At 42.9% G+C, this 22,042-nt stretch overlaps 1 protein-coding gene across 1 annotated transcript in view; it reads right to left on the reverse strand.

The window, feature by feature from the left end:
• Positions 1 to 22,042, reverse strand: part of LOC126335843 (dynein axonemal heavy chain 8-like) — a gene marked incomplete at its 5' end in the record, with an annotated part of 446,097 nt that overhangs the window by 405,429 nt on the left and 18,626 nt on the right. The window contains 3 exons of the mRNA XM_049999312.1: positions 1,234 to 1,242; positions 6,766 to 6,979; positions 21,647 to 21,921. Of these exons, the coding sequence (XP_049855269.1) occupies positions 1,234 to 1,242; positions 6,766 to 6,979; positions 21,647 to 21,921 (498 nt within the window). The remainder of the gene's footprint in view (positions 1 to 1,233; positions 1,243 to 6,765; positions 6,980 to 21,646; positions 21,922 to 22,042) is intronic.

Raw genomic sequence — 22,042 nt, forward strand, 5'->3', positions numbered from 1 at the left:
GCCATTGGTTACACGTCTCGTTCACTTCTTGTTCGCGTTGACGGTACTTTGAACAGTGGACGTTACATTTCAGATGTGTTACGACCCGTGGCTCTACTCTTCATTCTATCCCTTCGAAACCCTACATTTCAGCAGGATAGTGCACGACCGCATGTTGCAGGTCCTGTACGGGCCTATCTGAATACAGAAAATGTTCGACTGCTGCCCTGGCCAGCACATTCTCCAGATCTCTCAGCAATTGAAAACGTCTGTTCAATGGTGGCCGAGCAACTGGCTCGTCACAATACACCAGTCACTACTCTCGATGAACTGTGGTGTCGTGTTGAAGCTGCATGGGGAGCTGTACCTGTACACGCCATCCAAGCTCTGTTTGACTCAATGTCCAGGCGTATCAAGGCCTTTATTACGGCCAGAGGTGGTTATTCTGGGTACTGATTTCTCAGGATCTATTCAGCCAAACTGCGTGAAAATGTAATCACATGTCATTTCTAGTAAAATATATTTGTCCAATGAATACCCGTTTATCATCTGTATTTCTTCTTGGTGTAGCAATTTTAATGGCCAGTAGTGTAATTTTCTCACTTGTCACTAGTTCCTTAAGCTCATGTAGAGGTAGTGCGCGCATGGTTGAGCACGTGACTCGATTTCTGCGTCATCTGTAAAGACTTAGTGATTCTCTGTGCCTTCGATCTAGGGTGACTAATTTTTTGTCCAGTGAGCGTCTTTGTACATTTAATAATCTGGAAAACATGGAACTTTTAAAACGAATGAAACAATTAAAATTAGCCCTGCATTTTAACGCTGTTACATCAGACACTTGAAAATGGCTACGAGACTGTGCATTAGTGGAAAAGAAAGAAAAGGATTTTCTAATCCAATTCACGGCATTCAGTGCGGCAAATAATTATTGTTATCTAAAAAAATTACTTGATCTATGGTCGCATCCGTGTTTGCAGATATCGCGGTGAACGCACATTGGAAGCGTGTATTCGTCATCGCCATACTGGCGTATCCGACAACAAAGGAAGTAGGTTACAGTACGCTTGTTCGCCCACTGTTTGAATACTGCTCAGCAGTGTGGGATCCGCACCAGATAGGGCTGATAGAAGAGATAGAGAAGATCCAACGGAGAGCAGCGCGCTTCGTTACAGGATCATTTAGTAATCGCGAAAGCGTTACAGAGATGATAGATAAACTCCTGTGGAAGACTCTGCAGGAGAGACGCTCAGTAGCTCGGTACTTCTTCACCGAGGAGTCAAGCAGTATATTGCTCCCTCCTATGTATATCTCGCGAAGAGACCATGAGGATAAAATCAGAGAGATTAGAGCCCACACAGAAGCATACCGACAATCCTTGTTTCCACGTACAATACGAGACTGAAATAGAAGGGAGAACCGATAGAGGTACTCAGGGTACCCTCCGCCACACACCGTCAGGTGGCTTGCGGAGTATGGATGTAGATGTAGATGTAGATGTAGTGGCTAAACTGTTGCAGTGTAACGTAACCTGACGGCATCGTTCCTGGCGATGAGGTGGCGCACGGTGTCGTAGTAGCGGCGCAGCGTGGGCTCGTGCGCCAGCAGCAGCTGCACGGTGTGCGGCACGGCGAGCCCGAGGCGCATCATGCAGTAGGCCTCGCGCGCCGCCTGCCACACGGCCGGGTCGAGCGCGGGCGCCAGCCGGCGCGACTTGGGGTGGCGCACCAGCAGCGGCCACGACAGCAGCTCCGGCGTGCGCGACACCTGCTTCACCCACTCCTCGTGGTGAGCCGTCTCGTCCATCGACAGCTTCTCCGCCAGCTCGTCGTACAGCTTGGCGGCGCGCCGCGCACTCGACGACTTCATCACCTGCTCGTTAGCCTGTACAAAGAGGGGCACTGACTTCGGGGCATTCCGGTGACGACCTACGTCTGCCGGGTTGGACTTCCCTTTTCAAATTGGTAAGCCGGTACGCGCGTGATCACATTGTAACTGATCTCGATGCCCGAACGTGCGAGGGTAAGTCAAATGAAAACCTTAAATATTTTTTTCAATATTATTTATTGTGCAGAAGTGGAACAAAGCTGTATCACTTTTCAACATAATCTCCCCCACGCTCAATGCAAGTACTCCAGGGCTTACAAAGTGCATAAATTCCTTTAGAAAAAAAATCTTTTGGTAGTCCGCACAAGCACTCGTGCACCGCGTGGCGTACCTCTTCATCAGAACGGAACTTCTTTCCTCCCATTGCGTCTTTGAGTGGTCCAAACATATGGAAATCACGTGGGCAAGGTCTGGTGAGTATGGTGGATGACGAAGACACTCAAAATGCAGTTCTGTAATTGTTGCAACTGTTGTACGGGCAGTGTGGGGCCTTCCATTGTCATGTTGTGAAAGGACACCTGCTGACAGCAATCCTCATCGTTTTGATTTGATTGCAGGCCGCAGATGAGTTTTTAGATCTGTGTATGATGCACTGGTGACAGTGGTCCTCCTAGGCATGTAACTCTACAAAATGACGCCTTTTACATCCCAAAAGAGAGTCAGCATAACCCTCCCTGATAATGGTTCTGATCGAAACTTCTTTGGTTTGGTGATGAGGAATGGCGCCATTCCTTGATCGCTCTCTTCGTTTCTGGTTGGTGAAATTGAACCCAGGTTTCGTCCCCGGTAACGGTTCTTGCAAGGAAGCCATCACCTTTCTCGTTCAAGGCGCCGAAGACGTTCTTCACAAGCATCAACACGTCGTTCTCTCATTTCAGGAGTCAGTTGCCGTGGCACCCATCTTGGAGACACTTTGTGAAACTGGATCACACCATGCACAATGTTGTGTGCTGATCCGTGACGAATCTGTAAACATGCTGCAATGTCATTCAGTGTCACTCGGCGGCTTTCCTTCACTATGGCTTCAAGTGCTGCAATGTTCTGTGGAGTCACAACTCGTTGTGCCTGACCTGGACGAGGAGCATCTTCCACTGAAGTCACACCATGTGCGAACTTTCTACTCCATTTGTAGACTTGCTGTTGTGACAAACATACATCACCGTACTGAACCTACATTCGTCGATGAATTTCAATACGTTTCCCACCTTCACTACTCAAAAACCGAATAACAGAACGCTGTTCTTCCCTGGTGCAAGTCGCAAGTGGGGCGGCCATCTTTATACTGATACTGCGACGGTATGTGTGCATCTGCACTATGCTGCCACCTACAGGCCATACTGCACGCCGTTGGTAGCACGCTTACCAACTTACAGGATAACGGCGCAAAATTTCGATTTGTTATTTCAAATTTAAGGTTTTCATTTGACTCGCCCTCGCACAAACTTCGGACAAATGTTGGTGGAATTCGAATCAATTTCTTTTCGTCGATTGACGTTCCCACACGGGAACATTAAACTAATCACGGCAACACTTTTAAAATTAGGGCCTTAGTTGATATTCTAAAAACACTGTCCAAGAGAATTAGGGTAACACATGTATGAACTTCTGGTACGTTAAATTAATGTTGATAGAGGCGGTACCTGTGGTCTTCCAGCATGGCTTGAGATCTTCGCTTACAATGTGAAAGTTAAATCCATTCGTCATCTATTGGCAACGTCATGTCCTACAATTTAAGGCGACCCCTCAGAAGGAAATAATTGCCGGTGTCCCAGAGTTTTCTAGTGATGTACACAAATGGCAGTCATCATTTGTGGATGTTGTATACAACAAAACACATGTAATGCAACATCTGTTCGTTTGATTCACAAACGATGGACTTTCCATCGTGCTGATGCAGATGTCGCTGTCTCTCCATCTGTCTTCCACAGGTTTTGGACAAGCTACAGGGAGACAGGTCAGTACACAAGGCATGTTGGGCATGGTCGCCGAGGCATTATAACCGCATGTGAATACTGATATGCGGCCATATCTGTGTTGTGGCGTCAAAAGGCTACTGCCAGAACACTGCAAGACGACCTCGTAAAGGCCGCTAGAGCCGCTGTGTCCAATCAGACTGCAATGAATAGGTTACGAGAAATGACTGTACGACCCAGACGTCCTGTTCGAGTATCTAGCTTCACATGACAACGTCTTGCAGGTCTCCTTCAGTTCTGTCATTCCAATGTCAACTTACAATTTCGTCACAGGCAATATGAGTTATTCACAGACGAATCCAGATATCCTCTGACGCAAGGGTGGTGGCCCTGTTCAAGTTTAGAGACTTGTGGTGAGTAGTATTGAGAGATTGCAGGAGACTCTCACTTCTAATTTGGTGTTATGCCGCTTCATGTTCTTAGGGAATATGATCTTTATTGCGATTTTGACTTCATACATCGTGATGAAATGGTGGGCAGTAGTTAATGCTCTTGCTTGCGTGCTCTAGGGGAGGAATAATGGTAAGCTTTACCTGCGTTCAAAGGAACAACTGCAGTAAAAGCACATAGTGATGGTGGGCAGAGGGAAGTGCGTTTTTTCTACGGAACCTGGGAGAGACATTTCCGGACGGCTAAGTCACGCGGTCTCATTGTGCAGACACGTTGGTTGGCGCTGGTCGGGAGGCAGCCACATCCAGGTAGACTGACTACCGGCAAGAAGTCGCCGCTGCAATGGCCAACGCATTGTAGACTGGCAATAAAGCAGCGGATGGGCCCTTGTTAGGCAGAAAGCTGACAAAACATCTGTGAGCATTCTGCGAATTTCCGTGGACTCTGTTACAAAACATATTTGTGAAAGCACGAGGCTTTCGAGTTTATGCTCGTTCTTTGGAAACTTTGAAATGGACGCAACAGGGGAGATAACAAGCTTTTATGGAGGGCTTAGATCCATCCTGGCTTTGTTATTAGCAAAACACATGGTGTAACCGCGTCGGAAAGAGGCCGCGAAGCTGAATGTTTTTTCCTTTTTCCCAATTAACTTTAAAGTCTCTGATTGGTCAAATCGGTGTATGCAGAGCAAGGGGCGCTCTCCGAGCTTCGAACGCCACGCTCCAGCTCGTGACGGGCGTGTGCTAAAGTGGGGCAAGTCTGAGATGTAAATGAGCTTTGCTACCGAGCTGAGGAGGAAGCGGACAGAAAGAGAAGAACACTCTCGTACTGGCGCTTCGCTAGTAAGGAACTACAGGTCTCTACCTAGACGGCGAGACTTGTGTCCTTTGCCAGTGTGCCACTTAGAGCATGTGCCAGTCACCATCTAAAGCAACAGAGATACTGCTTCTAGCATAACGCACACAACAAGTGATGTGTGGGTGTACTTATTTGCCTTGAGTCGGCCGTATAAACATTTGACACATTCCGTCACACTTAGTCGTGGCACGGAGTCAAAGTGGTTTAGCAGACCAGCAAATGGGTCCACCTGCGCACTGAAATCCACCAAGATTTCAGAAACTCATAGGAAAGTACCTGCATTCCGAATTAACCGAACGCGAGGCCGCGTACTTGCAACTTTCGGGCGCGCTCCATTAATAACAGATTGCGGCCGTCCATGACTTCAGTCGCCGAACGCATTGTGGTGTGGCGTCCTAACCACCAGGAGGGTAAAGTATTCTCCAATATATGTTTCTCGGCACGCTGTTCTTTCGAAACATATTTTTCATTTTGGAATGGTAGAATATAGGTGCTTGATGGTGGCGTATTTATGTCCCATTACCAGGATTCACGTGTATGAAGTCAGATAAAGCGATTAGTGTTCCGGTTAGTGTTGTGTGTCGATCCCCAGCTGATCACTTTGTCCACCATAGACCCCATGTCAGTGGAAACGTTTGCCGAATAAAAATGTTTGTGTGACGTTTCTTTAGTCATTTTTGTTGTCTTGTGATGTTAAGGAAGAATAAATCTATTGTCATTTAGATCACAACTTCTCCCTGAGTTCTGATTAACAGCACCTTGCCTTTTTATTATTAATGTCTGGATTTGAAACGTAAGTAGAAGGCTTTCAGTATCTCCAAATGTCCAGTACATCGACAGATTTGCATGGTCTTGTATGCTGTAGGGAGGCTTCAGTGATGATAGCACTACAGATACTGTCGTTGTCCATGGCCAGCTAACCGCTAGGCAGTACATTGAACAGATTTTGTCGGGCAACATGGTAGCTGCTGCAAATTGTGGTGGTTCTGAATTCCTTTTAATGCCAAGTAGCATGGCGGAGGCGGGGCGTCGGCAGAGATGTCTTGCAAAGCCTACAACACGAAGAAAGGGGAACGGCCGGAGTCCCCAATCTAATCATCGTGCATATGTGGGACGTGCTTGACAGACGTTTTGTGGTCATACTGTCCCACTACAGACTCTCCAAGAATTCTCATGGGCTCTCACTGAAGAATGGGAACGGATATTACAGAGTGAGCTCCGTAACTTACATTGAGCGCGCCACGTGGGTATCAGGTAGTGACAAGCGCTCACAGAGGGCATACATGTTACTGAAGCTCTCAAAGCCCTATGAAAAGCACCCGGGATGACGGGACGAATGATTGTTTACACTTTCTTTCCAACACCTGTCGGACATTTAAGTTCTTTTTGTGAAATCGATCGAGGATGTAATGATGTTTTCTTGAGTACCTAATTTGTGAAAATTAGAGGTGTAATTTGGTAACATACCCAGTCCTCAAGCATTGGTCAATGGAGTATGGCCCAAAGTTATGTTCCCCTAATTTTATTGAGCGGTGTAACTGTTTCTATATGTAGCACAAATAATTTAGGAATGTGTTACTAATTAACCAAGCTACGTATTATGCTATCCCCTGTGGCTTAGAAATTGAATATACACTACAAACACCATGAGTAAACGAGCAAAGAGGCAAGCTTAGCTCACCTCAAAGATCTTCATGGGCTGCTCGACACGGTCGAGCAGTTGTCGTAACCAGACGACACGGCCCGCCACAGGCGGCATATTGTGTGGGAGGGGCGGCGCCTCCCACTCAGACCTGTAGCGCTCCTTCACGTCGTTGATCTGGTTCTGGAACTTCTCTAGCACCTCCAGGTACTTCTCGTCGAGCTTCAGGCACTCGAGACCTAGTTTCTCAAACCTGCAAATACAACAGCGTGATGCATGGCAGCGCACAAGCCGTTCTTACACTCCTTCTCCTCCATTTGAAGTAGATTAAATTACTGCACTGGACTACTGAAAAATTCCACCAAACCAAAAATTAAGTCACACAAAGGAGCATTACGCTAATACTGTTAACAACGCCTCTAGTATTTGTGAAGGCCACAATTCGGCGTGAAAGAAATTCCGGAAATTAAATGATTACAATTTCAGAAAAATGGAATCATTTTCATTTATTAAAGAGAAAGAGTTTCATAAATTGATGAAGTCAATAACGAGTTGGTCTACTTAGGACCCTTATGCAAGCAGTTACTCGGCTCTCCTTTGATTGACAGAGTTGTTGGGTGTCCTCCTACGAGGTAACGTGCCAGATTTTGTCCATTTGGCGCGTTAGATCGCTAAAACCTCAACACTGGTGGAGGGCTCTGCCCACAATGCTCCGAACATTCTCAGTTCGGAAGAGATCGCGCAGCGGTTCTAGGCGCTTCAGTCCAGAACCGCGCTGTTGCTAAGGTCGCAGGTTCGAATCCTGCCTCGGGCATGGATGTATGTAATGCCTTAGGTTAGTTAGGTTTAAGTAGTTCTCAGTCTAGGGGATTGATGACCTCAGATGTTAAGTCCCATAGTGCTTAGAGCTATTTGAACCATTTGAAGAAATCGCGCAACCTTGCTGGTCAAGGTTGGGTTTGGTAAGCACGGTCTGTAATCTCATTGACTTGAGTAGAATTGTTTTAGTGATGAGTCCCGCTTGGAATTGAGCCTCGATGACCAGCGAAGACCTGTCTGGAGACGCCCTGGCCAATGGTGGGATACTAACCTGTTTGTCGCCCGCCATGTGGACTGATAGCTGGGAATGATGATCTAGTGTGCCAGTTCTTTTCATAGCAGGACCCCTTTGGCTGTCATCAGCTGCACCCTTCCGGCACAACGGTATGTCGACGATGTTCTACGGCCCTTTTTTTGGCATTTTGAGCTTACATTTCAACAAGATAATGCCCGTTCGAACATGGCACCAGTTTCTGCTACTTGTCTTTGTGCTTGTCAAACAGACATCGGCCAGCACAGAAGTAAGATCTCTCCACAACTGAGAACTTTTCGAGTATCATGGGCAGAGCCCTCCAATGATCTCGGGATTTTAAGTATCTAACGCGCCAATTTGACAGAATTTGGAATCCATAAAAAGTACATCCAGTAACTCTATCAGTCATTGTCATGACAAATAACTGCTTGCATAAGGGCCAGATGTGTGACAACTCGCTACTGACTTGATCAATTTGTGAACCCCTTTCTCTTGAATAAATGATCCGCTTTTTCTGAATCTGTAGTCATTTGTTTGTCTGTACATGTGCATCACTTCTACCTATTTCCGTCCCATTCGGATAATTCCTTCGTCGTCCTTCGCCTTTTTTTGTCATAAGAGTGTAGTAACATACATTTTTAAGGATTTAAAGTCGGCTGATTTAGCGCGTCAGTAGAGGTGCTGTAGAGTATCTAAATATTCATCAAAATCAAATCAGCAACATATGGGTGTCACTCTGTGAATACAGTTGTTATTATCTTGGAAAGCGGGAGTTCTCCTGTGAGGTTTGGAAGAGAGGACTACACTTCGTCACTGCGAGTGTTGGAAATAAACATCCTGGCTCATATTCACGGTAACCCTAATGAGTAGGCGCTACTTGTAGTACGACAGACTCTGCCAAAAATCACAGAACCATCTCTGACTTGAATTAATCTACCAAACACTGCAGGTTAAATGCCTCATTGGGTTGTCGACGTACTCAACGCCTTGCATCATTTGAAAACGGCAAAAGCGCGACTTTCCGGGCCAAAACACACGCCTCCAGATAAGAACTGCTCAGTTTCTGCGTTGTATGCACCATTGAATAGTGCGACTTTACGTGTGGCTGTGAGTAATAGCCTTCTGCGAGGTACCCGACTACAAGTGTTCTTTGCAAGCAGTTCACTTCACAATCTACACCCGGAAACTAGTTGAGATCGATCTACATTTACTGAGAGCAGCCATTTCTGTTGACTTTGAAAGCGGTTATCATTGTCATGGCATACCACTATTATCTGGTAGTTACGATCTTTTTACGGCCAGTACTCTTACACCATGTTACATGACTACGAATGTTACATCACCTCTTGTAGACATGTTAGAAAGATAGTGTTGATACACCAACAAAACGGGCAACTTCATCCACTGTGTCATGTCGTCCAAACATGATAATTCATTTCTGCTATTGTTACGTCTCTACGCCAGACTATCTTACTGTGCTAATTCCATACACCACCATTTACGTGGGTGATGGTGCGTCGCATAACCACGTAGTACCAGTCCTATACCATCTACAGCGCTCCTAAATGACCAGTGCATTCTTTTAAGTGGGTGACTAATATTTTGTCCATTGAACTAACGTAGCAAACTAGTTTGTTTTTATGGTTCTTAAAACGTGTGTAACACCAGAAAAAAATTAAAAGTAAGAATGTTGTTGTTGTGGTCTTCAGTCCTGAGGCTGGTTTGATGCAGCTCTCCATGCTACTCTATCTTGTGCAAGCTTCTTCATCTCCCAGTACCTACTGCAACCTACATCCTTCTGAATCTGCTTAGCGTATTCATCTCTTGGTCTACCTCTAGAATTTTTACCCTACTCGCTGCCCTCTAATACTAAATTGGTGATCCCTTGATGCCTCAGAACATGTCCTACCAACCGATCCCTTCTTCTGGTCAAGTTGTGCCACAAACTTCTCTTCTCTCACATCCTATTCAATACTTCCTCATTAGTTATGTGATCTACCCATCTAATCATCAGCATTCTTCTGTAGCACCACATTTCGAAAGCTTCTATTCTCTTCTTGTCCAAACCAGTTATCGTCCATGTTTCACTTCCATACATGGCTACACTCCATACAAATATTTTCAGAAATGACTTCCTGACACTTAAATCTATACTCGATGTTAACAAATTTCTCTTCTTCAGAAACGCTTTCCTTGCCATTGCCATTCTACATTTTATATCCTCTCTACTTCGACCATCATCAGTTAGTTTGCTCCCCAAATAGCAAAACTCCTTTACTACTTTAAGTGTCTCATTTCCTAACCTAATTCCCTCAGCATCACCCGACTAAATTCGACTACATTCCATTATCCTCGTTTTGCTTTTGTTGATATTCATCTTATATCCTCCTTTCAAGACACTGTCCATTCCGTTCAACTGCTCTTCCAAGTCCTTTGCTGTCTCTGACAGAATTACGATGTCATCGGCGAACCCCAACATTTTTATTTCTTCTCCATGGATTTTAATACCTACTCCGAATTTTTCTTTTGTTTCCTTCACTGCTTGCTCAATATACAGATTGAATAACATCGGGGAGAGACTGCAACCCTGTCTCACTCCCTTCCCAACCCCTGCTTCCCTTTCATGTCGCTTGACTCTTATAACGGCCATCTGGTTTCTGTACAAATTGTAAGTAGCCTTTCGCTGCCTGTATTTTACCCCTGCTACCTTCAAAATTTGAAAGAGAGTATTCCAATAAACATTGTCAAAAGCTTTCTCTAAGTCTACAAATGCTAGAAACGAAGGTTAGCCTTTCCTTAATCTAGCTTCTAAAATAAGTCGTAGGGTCAGTATTGCCTCTCGTGTTCCAATATTCCTACGGAATCCAAACTGATCTTCCCCGAGGTCGGCTTCTACTAGTTTTTCCATTCGTCTGTAAAGAATTCGCGTTAGTATTTTGCAGCTGTGGCTTATTAGACTGATTGTTCGGTAATTTTCACATCTGTCAACACGTGCTTTCTTTGGGATCGGAATTATTATATTCTTCTTGAAGTCTGAGGGTATTTCGCCTGTCTCATACATCTTGCATACCAGATGGTAGAGTTTTGTCAGGAATAGCTCTTCCAAGACCGTCAGTAGTTCTAATGGAATGTTGTCTATTCCTGGGGCCTTGTTTCGACTCAGGTCTTTCAGTGCTCTGTCAAACTCTTCACGCAGTATCGTATCTCCCATTTCATCTTCATCTACATCCTCTTCCATTTCCATAATATTGTCCTCAAGTACATTGCCCTTGTATAGACCCTCTATATACTCCTTCCACCTTTCTGATTTCCCTTCTTTGCTTAGAACTGGGTTTCCATCTGAGCTCTTGATATTCATACATGTGGTTCTCTTATCTCAAAAGGTCTCTTTAATTTTCCTGCAGGCAGTATCTATCTTACCCCTAGTGAGATAAGCCTCTACGTGCTTACATTTGTGCTCTAGCCATCCCTGCTTAGCCAGTTTGCACTTCCTGTCGATCTCATTTTTGAGACGTCTGTATTCCTTTTTGCCTGCTTCATTTACTGCATTTTTATATTTTCTCCTTTCATCAATTAAATTCAATATTTCTTCTGTTACCCAAGGATTTCTACTAGCCTTCATCTTTTTACCTACTTGATCCTCTGCTGCCTTCACTACTTCATCCCTCAAAGCTACCCATTCTTCTTCTACCGTATTTCTTTCCCCCATTCGTGTCAATTGCTCTCGTATGCTCTCCCTGAAACTCTGTACAACCTCTGGTTCTTTTAGTTTATCCAGGTCCCATCTCCTTAAATTCCCACCTTTTTGCAGTTTCTTTAGTTTTAATCTACAGGTCATAACCAATACATTGTGGTCAGAGTCCACATCTGCCCCTGGAAATGTCTTACAATTTAAAATCTGGTTCCTAAATCTCTGTCTTACCATTATGTAATCTATCTGAAACCTGTCAGTATAAGTAAGTCAGTATAAGTAAGAATATAGTATCGATTATCTGTAATCCTAAATTATTAGATGGAAGGACATGTATACTTACTGCTGTCAAATAGCATCTGGGAGCATCTGGAAGATTTTCACCCTCATTTATAAGATGAACTGACAGGAGCTGTGGCATCGTGCAACAAGATTATTCAGTTTCTTGGTAATAGGCCTGGGTTCCTTTCCAAAATGGTCTGAAGGAATATTACTACACATCTGAGTGCAGACAGACATACTTGTCTCCTCCAGTACATTTAAAAACAGGTAATCTATTTCCTGAGTAGTAGAATAGCTATGTCGGTCCTGGCCCACTTTGGAGTTAAGTGCAAGAGTTAGTGGTGGTTGCCTACACGTCAGAGGCAATGACATCATAAATTATCTTAATATATGACTCATATATATGACGATATTGGGAATTCAAAAATGCAAAATGGCATAATATTAAAAAATATTTTAAAAATTCAAAATTTCCAATCTAGCTCAGTTGTGTTAGTGGCCATTATAGTGCATTATCAAAAGTATCCGAACGGTGTAAGCCAATTTAAAAAATAAAAAAATTTAAAAAACCGAAAAAGAAATCAATGATTGCATAACTAGCTTACTTGTCCTGGCAGCCATTATTATGCAGTGTTCAAACTATCTGTACAGTCTCACTTTTGCGTTATGTTCAAAAATACTTAAAGATATTGATAATACTACGGTATTTCCAAATCAAAAATACACAAGCTTCCCATGAATTCTGTGTAGATTGGCATAATGTTATAAAGTATTCAATTACTTATCAAAAATACCTGAGAACAGTGACAATACTTGGGCAACTTGGCAATAGTTATCTAACATACAGGTAAAGTAGCAATTCTGAGTGAGCACAGCACGATCAACACGATCAAAGTACCATATTTAATGTATACTGAGGTAACAAAAGTCATGGGATACCGAAATGCCCAGAAACAGAATATGGTCGCACGATAGGATTTAACAGACTTTGAATGTGGAATGATAGTTGGAGATAGATGAATGGGACACTTCATTTAGGAAATCGTTAGGTAATTCAATATTCCGAGAAGCACAATGTTAAGAGTGTGGCGAGAATACCAATCACCATGGACAAGGCAGTGGCCAACGGCCTTCACTTAACGATTGAGAACAGCAGCATTTGTCTAGAGTTGTTAGTTCTAACAGACAAGCAACACTGAATGAAATAATGGCACTAATCAACGTGAGACTACGATGAACGTATCAGTTAGGACAATACGGCGAAATTTGGCAATAATAGGCTATGTCAGCAGATGATCATCGTGAGTGCCTTTGCCAGCTGCACGACATCGCCTGCTGCGCCTCTCCTGGGCTCGTGACCATGTTGGCTGGACCCAAGACTACTAGAAAACCGTGGCCTGATCAGATGAGTGCTGATATCAGCAGGCAAGAGCTAATCTTTGGGTTCGAGTGTGGTGCAGACCCCACGTAGCCATGGACAGAAGTTGTCAAAAAGGCACTGTGAAAGCTGGTGGCCGCGCCTTAATCTATGGGCTGTGTTTACATAGAATGGACTGGGTCCTCTAGTCCATACCAACCGATCATTGGCTGGAAATGGTTATGTTAGGCCAACTGGAGACCATTTGCAGCCACTCATGGATTTCATGTTTCTAACAACTATAGAACATCCGTTGATGACAAAGCACCATGTCACTGGGCCACAACTGTTCGCGATTAGTTTAAAGAGAATTCTGGAAAATTCGCCCAATGATTTTGCCACCCAACTAACCTGACATGAATCCCATCGAGCATTTATGGAACATACTCGAGAGGTCAGTTCATATGCCATGTCGAGCTGCAGTACTCTAGGCAAAAGAAGACCCGACACGATATCAAGGGGAATCCCATGACTCTCGTCACCTTGACGTTCGGCACAATGGATTCTCTACTTAAATATATTCTGTATTAAATTGTTTACGATGCTTGTCAAATGTCACAATGTTCTTCCCATTCTTAAAATGTCTACAATAATACGTCAGCAACATATAAATTCCTATGTCTGTGTCAAGTGTCACAATCTTATTTCCACACTCATATGTATATTTGTCAAAATATATTCCTAAAATACGACTGCAAACTCTCACATTAAGTGCCCCAATGCCATTTCCATTTGTAAATTGTTACGAAACATATGTGGATAAAAAATAACAGCTTTTGCAAGTAGCTGAAATTTCATGTTTAGGCCTAAACGAGGGAAGTACCAAAAAGAACCTGACAAGCCTATAGCTGCACAAAACACCTGTTGGTTAAAATTGTGTGCTAAGCAGGCAAGTTCGCAAACAAATAGACAGTCTGAATTACTTCAGCAACTGGAAGAATGTAAATAATTTCATATCATTGCCTACGCTTGGTTCACGTCTCAACTAATCATCAAATTAAATATTCCCACAGATCAATGATTCTAGAAAACACATGATACTTATCAAGTGTCATTATGTTATTTAATCATCATATCTGATGCCTACTAAAATACAACAGCAAACAAATAGGCAATTTGAATTACTGTGTGCTACTGGAAGAATGTAATTAATTCCATTTCAGGGCTACACCTGCTCCAAGGCACAACGAAATATCAAATAAAATATTTCCACACTTAAATGATTCTACAGAAAACACAATGCCTATCATATTTTACTGTATTAATCCAATGCCTGCAAAAATACGTCAGCATCACATACACAATGTTTATCTCAAGTGTTGTAACGATCGTCTGCATCTGAAGTATCTGTCAAAATATATAAAAACTGTTGGCATTTAAATCCGAGTGTACGTTATTTGTGGGTCATTGAACACACTGTGTATCACCTAAGTTTTAGAAGTTTGTCAGTCGTGTTTCACCTTACCAAGTATCATTTTAGAGGGGAAGAAGATGCTGCATCATGTACAACATTATGAACATAGGAGTATAATTGAAGGCAGACAGGCTAATTTAGCTTTTTTTTACATTTAAATTTTCATGGAAGTCTATAACATTTACCGATCGGAACTATGTTGCCAAGGCTCTCTAAAACGTTTACACACTGAATTTGGGTAATAATGAACTAAATGATACCAAATATCTAATCATAATGCTCCAAAATACGAAATATAAAGCATACAATAAACCAAAATACAAAAGAAATGACCAAGCATAATTTTAGGATGGTCAAAATGTGTTTCGACGCGATCTTTATTTTGATGTATCCGTTAAACTAGTGCAAGATAAAGTTAATAACCTACCATGGGGGTCACTACGCAGTTCATGAGACTTTGGTATTGTTTTCAGCTGTGTTACAATCAGTTTTTGTCAAATTTAAATGGAGAAATAATTATTTAGTTTGGTCCATGAGTATTTTGTAATGCTAGAAAACCAATTCTTTTGTATTTTGATAAATTTAAAGTGTGGTACAAAGGCTGCATTAAGCTCGTTTACTAACCTGTAATTTATTTCGACATTGCCAATATCCAAGCAATGTGCATTTCTTTAATCTTTTAGAACAGTTAAGTTACTATAGTAGTTTCATGTGTGTTTTGTACTCCATAGTCTATATATTTTGAGAAATAATACAATTTTGGTTTGGTACCGAGCCATCAGAGATCTCTAATCATATTTGCCCATTTCGTTAAGAACCTTATGTGTGCGCAGGTGTGTGTGTGTGTGTGTGTGTGTGTGTGTGTGTGTGTGTGTGTGTGTATGTGTGTGTGTGTGTGTACACTGCACTTTACTTATTTTGATAAATAATTTTATTTTTAGTGAAAAGACCGGATTTTCGAGATATCAACCTTTTATCTCTATCTTATTCCATCATTGTCTTTGGCCATATTTCATTTCTCTCTTGTTCAGCCGATCTCTTTGGCCAAGTTATACAGACACATATCATGTTCCGTGCATTATGAAATTATACCAGCGGAAAAATGCACATGTCGGAGCACAAGAAAGGGTAGTATGCTCCCGTTCTAAAATACTTTGAAGAAAAGAAGGGTGCCAGCTGCATCATTCTACCTTCCTCAGCGCTTTTAAAAATTCTCCCAAAAGTTTTTGCATGAAAATATGTCTGCGCTCTTTTTAACATGAAATCTGATCTCACTTCCACTGGCCCATCGCTGTAAGACAGTCATACCCATCCACTCCTACTTGCACATTCTCACTCACTCATTCAGCCCAACGTATTGTAATAAACTCTTTGTGTATCTCTATCACTGTCTCCTCTCTCACAGCCGCAGTTCCTTGGTTCTCTCCTACTACTACAGTCTACTCTTGCAGTCACTGTCTCGCTCTTTCTGTTTCTTGCTGCTCCTATTTCATTCATTCCTTCCCACTGTTGGTATCTCTTCTCACTCAAAATGACGTTCCTGACATCGTCAGCATAACCGCTTAATTTGGTAATGGCGTTGTTGAAGTGGAAGCATTTAAAACTGCTTGCTCTGTTGGTTGGATCATTATGAAACAGGTTTGGATTAACGCGGTAATTTCCAAGAGGGGACCTTTTACGTACAAGAAAACTTCTGAATCATGTACTAATGTAGCCCTTCTGCACTAATGTGTACCTTTCTCCACAAGAATGCTTCAATCTTCAAGCACCGGTTGCTCCACTTGTGCAGCAATCCCCGGTTCTGCACTTAGAGATAAGCACGCACTTTCCGGCTGGTTTTCCACGTTTGTTTGCTCACACTGAAAACACCTAAGTCACTTAACCACAACATCTACATCGACATCTACATGACTACTCTGCAATTCACATTTAAGTGCTTGGCAGAGGGTTCATCGAACCACAATCATACTATCTCTCTACCATTCCACTCCCGAACTGCGCGCGGGAAAAACGAACACCTAAACCTTTCTGTTCGAGCTCCGACTTCTCTTATTTTATTTTGATGATCATTCCTACGTATGTAGGTTGGGCTAAACAAAATATTTTCGCATTCGGAAGAGAAAGTTGGTGACTGAAATTTCGTAAATAGATCTCGCCGCGACGAAAACCGTCTTTGCTTTAATGACTTCCATCCCAACTCACGTATCATATCTGCTACACTCTCTCCCCTATTACGTGATAATACAAAACGAGCTGCTCTTTTTTGCACCCTTTCGATGTCCTCTGTCAATCCCACCTGGTAAGGATCCCACACCGCGCAGCAGTATTCTAACAGAGGATGAACGAGTGTAGTGTAAGATTTCTCTTTAGTGGACTTGTTGCATCTCCTATGGGTCCTGCCAATGAAACGCAACCTTTGGCTCACCTTCCCCACAATATTATTTATGTGGTCTTTCCAACTGAAGTTGTTCGTGATTGTAACACCCAGGTACATACGAGGGTCGGTCAAAAAGTAATGCCTCCCATTTTTTTCTACTTAAAAAAATTAAGTTAAGTAAAAATTTGAATTTGGCGCCATTCCTCAAACCTTCTTCTGCAATCCACTGCAGTAGTAACTTTCTGTGTCAACAGGTGGCAGCACAGCAGAAGTTTGCAAGATGGCCGACATCGATGTTCGTTTGAGACAGCGTTGTGTGATTGAATTCTTGAATGCAGAAGATGAAACGCCCATACGCATTCATGAAAGACTGAAGAAGGTGTATGGTGTTGTGACAGTGGATGTCAGCACTGTTAGACGATGGGTTCGTCGTTGTAAGGAAGCTGAAGGGCAAACACCGTTGACTGACGAAAAGCGGAGCGGCAGGCCGGTGAGTGCAGTGACTCCACACAACATTCAGCAAGTTGATGACATCATTCGTGGTGACCGTCGGGTGACTGCAGATGAAGTGTGTCGCATTATTTCTCTTAGTAAAGGCAGTGTGATCACGATTATTAAACAATTGGGGTACTCAAAAGTTTGTGCACGGTGGGTTCCAAGAACGTTAACCGATCAGAATAAAGAGGCAAGGAAAACAATAGCCTCCCAACACTTGCAGCGCTTCCGTTTGGAGGGAGATGAGTTTCTGAAAAAAATTGTGACCGGGGACGAAACATGGATGCATTTTTTTGAACCCGAATCAAAGAGGCAGTCAATGGAGTGGCGTCACACAAGCTCGCCGAGGAAGAAAAAATTCAAAACTGTGCGATCGGCAGGGAAAGTTATGGCAACAGTTTTCTGTGATACAGAGGGTGTGATTCTGGTTGATTTTTTGGAGCAGGGATGCACAATAAATTCTGTTCAATACTTCACAACCCTCAAAAAACTTAAAGCACGTCTTCAGCGAGTTCGCCCAACAAAATCAATGGCAGATGTTCTTCTTTTGCATGACAATGCAAGACCACACACCAGTCGTCACACCTCTGACGAGATTGTCAAAATTGGATGGGAAGTTTTGCCTCATCCCCCATACAGCCCTGACCTGGCACCATCAGACTTCCATCTGTTCGGGCCACTAAAAGAAGCTCATCGTGGGATTCATTTTGAAGATGAGGAGGCCGTCAAACCATCCGTGCGTCAATGGCTTAGGAAGCAGAGCTGTGATTTTTACCGTGCTGGGATACATGCCCTTGTTCAAAGATGGACCAAAACTGTAGAGATGGGCGAAGATTACATTGAAAAATGACAAAATGATCCTCAATGTTGTGGTTTTCAACCTATGTAATTGCATTTAAGTTTCCTGACAATTAAACGTAGAAAAAAAAAATAGGAGGCATTACTTTTTGACTGACCCTCGTAGTTGAATTGACAGCCTTGAGAATTGTACTATTTATCGAGTAATCGACTTGGCTTGTCGAAATTCAACGTCGGCTTGGTGATTACTAAGGGTGTTGAGCTGTACAGCTGAACAATACTCAGTTAATGAATCAACTCACTAAAAAGGCGTAGACAGAAGCTTACCGTGTGCAGTGTACATGGCCCATGGAAGCCGAACATCCACTACATGAACCATACAGTTGAATAGCTCTCACTGGATAAACTCACTGAAGAGGAGTAGGAAGAAATGTATCAAATACTATACGCATGGCTTGTCGAAGCTGAACATCCACTAGGTAGGGTCGGGAACTGTTCTAGCCACGCAGCTGAACAGTCCTCAGATTATGAAAAAACTAAAACCAAGTCTTCAAATGAATTACAAATAAGGACTACGATCAGCTGTAGAATGGAATGACGACAATGAAAATTTGTGCCGGACCGGGACTCGAACCCGGATTTCCCGCTTATCACGATCGGCCGCCTCACCATTTGGCTATCCGTGCATGACCCACGGCCAGATTCAAACTTCCATACGTCGTCAACCATACGTCTGCGACCTGTACTCGTACATCCATTATGTACATTCCCGTACAGGTCACATGTTGTACGCTAGACTCTCGCTAATCCGCCCCTCCGTAGTCCGGCCTTTCAGTAATCCGGCGCACATCCAAAAACACATGCACAGTGAATTATCGTGCGCAACAATGCTCAGTTAAACAATGCTTTATATTCTGTATTTTAAATTGTAGCTTCCTTACAGTTGGGAAACATGTCTTCTAAAAGGAAACACGTTACGCTAAACCTCAAGCAGAAACTCGAAATTTTAGATAAGTTAAATCGAGGTTCTTCGCAGAAAGCCACTGCTGCTGGGTTTAATGTTGGACGGGCAACTATTTATGACATCAAAAAGAGAGAAGATGTTATTCGACAGTACTCAACACAAATGGATAGTGAGTTGGGAAAACGCAAGGTTATGCGAAAGAGTGAGACTGAAGAACTGGACGTAGACAATGCAGCAGAGGAATTCCAGTAAGTGGCCCGTTTATAAAAGAAAAAAGAAGCTGCATTTAACAAACAACTTGCGGGTAGCAACTTGTTTGCAGCGAGCGAAGGTTGGCTATCAAATTGGAAAAAACCACATGGCATTCGGCAGCTGACAGTCACCGGGGAAAGTCGCTCAGCTAACGATAAGGAATCTGATGAGTTTGTAACAAGATGTGTAAGATAACAGAGGAAGAAGATTTAACTGCTGATGTCTTGTATAATAGTGATGAAACAGGCAGCTTTTCAAGATGCTTCCTTCAAAAACATTAGCTGTCAAAAACGAGAAGGAAGCTCGTGGTTACAGGCAACAGAAACAGCGCTTAACATTAATGGCGCGTTGTAATGTAAATGGGAGTCACAAACTACCGCTTATGGTGATCGGAAAATCCCAACGTCCACGTTGTTTTCAACATACTGACATAAATACTCTAGCAGTGCAGTATTGCGTTCAGAAGAAAGCGTGGATCGACAGACAAATATTCTCTTGGTGGTTCCATGGAACGTTTGAACCAGCAGCGAGAAAAGAGCTAAAGAAGAAAAAGCTTCCACTGAAAGCAGTCCTTATAACTGACAATGCTCCCAGACATCCTCCAGATGTTTCTCTCTAGTCCGATGGTATACATTTACAAGCACTCTTTCTCCCACCCAATGTGAGAGCTATAATTCTGCCCATGGGCCAGGGAATTAATTAAACTTCGTTATCGAAGTTCACTTATCGTCTCCTTTCTGAACGAAAGTGAAAACGACTCTATCGAGACTATGCTGAAGGCGTGGAAAGCAATTAACATACGTAATGTTGTTTTCCAAGCAGCCGAAGCATGAGATAAAGTGGAGAGCGCTACCATAACGAAGAGCTGGAGAAAATTGTGGCCATCCATTGATGCCGAGTTGGATCCAATAGTGCGGGACAGCGATGAGCCAGTCAATTCGGAATTATCAGTTAACTTTGTACTTTGACATGTTCCACAACCTTCCAGGAGGAGAAGAAATTGATGATGAAAATGTTACTATGTGGCTAAATCAGGAAAACTGTGATACGGACAATACTTTAACAGATGAAGAAATAATCAAAAGCGTGCAAGAAAGTAATAATGAAAGTGCTGAAGAAGAGGACACAGGAGTGGAGAGCATGAAGATTTCTCACGCTGCTAGTGCTGAAGCTCACGAGGTCTTCCTGGAGTTCATTATACAACAACCAGATTCATGCAGCAGCGATGTAATGCTTGTAAAGCGGTTGCTTGATAAAGCATGCCACCACCGCGTATCATCATTGAGACAGTTAAAAATGAGGGGCATGTTTCATAGTGAGTGATACGACACTACAATAATGTACAGTGTACACTCAAGGACTAAGTTTTCTTTGAAAATTAATGTATTTTTGGATTTAATAAAGTATATCCCCTATGTTTTAAAATTGTATCCTTCGGTTTAATAAAAGACAGTACACTATATCCCCTATGTTTTCAAAACAAATTAACAAAATAAATTAATAAAATAAATTTCAGACACTCAATAATCCGGCACTTCCGCTAATCCGCCACCCATATATGCCAGGAATGGCGGGATTAGCGAGAGTCTAGTGTACTTAAAAGTCGCTTGCCCGGTATAGGCAGATAAATACGACATTGCAGTGCACTGCAAGGAGTAATCAGAGAAAAAGCAATGTTAAAGAATACACAATGGAAAAAGTAAACAAACAGAGTTTTTTGTACTTCGCATCACTGTATCTACGCGTTCATACAAGTAGCACGTGTCGCTACATATTCATCCCCCCCGAATCACTAATTCATCAAACATCTATCAAGTGTCTAAATATTAACAATAAGGAAAAAATTGTTAAATACTGTTTATTTGTAGCAACTTAAAACATAAGACCTCTTTACGATCTTGGCCAACAGGTTTATTAGAACAACCATGTTGTGATACAGACCACTAAAGGTGCTTTGGAATTCAGTATAGCGAGCGTATGGTCTAAGAAACACCTATCACTATCGCGAAAGGCGGTAAACAATGTAATCTACACTGCATGTATAACTGCGACAGGGGAAACTAGACCTAACAACAAAAAAGCAACTACACATTATGAATTTGATGCAGATTCGTTGTAGACCCTATAATGTGGACGTCATTTGCGTAGTGCGTGATACCTGGCCAGCACGAGCAGCGACTGCCTGACGTCCGGAGTGTCGCTGAGCAGCGCTTCCAGGAACTGCCGCAGCTCCTCCTCCGTCTCCAGCACACTCTCCTTGAAGGTGCTGTAGTCGATGTCGAAGTCCGGCTTCCGGTGCTCTAGCGGATCGTACTTCTGGTACCGGACCTTCTCGTACATTTGGTCGAATTTTTTGGCAAATTGGTCGATTCCTTCGATTTTGGAACTCTTGAGGATCGAATATGTTAGAGCAGTTTGTAACAAATCTTCTATCTGCGAGGAAAATAAAGAAGAATCAGAATTCAGACGAGACATCCCAAAGAAGACAAAACTGCAGAAGTCTAACATAAATTATTTCGAGATGAATGGATATAGTGGTAGAAGCCGACTTTGG

Source organism: Schistocerca gregaria, chromosome 2 (genome assembly GCF_023897955.1).
Source record: "Schistocerca gregaria isolate iqSchGreg1 chromosome 2, iqSchGreg1.2, whole genome shotgun sequence".
Taxonomy (NCBI): domain Eukaryota; kingdom Metazoa; phylum Arthropoda; class Insecta; order Orthoptera; family Acrididae; genus Schistocerca; species Schistocerca gregaria.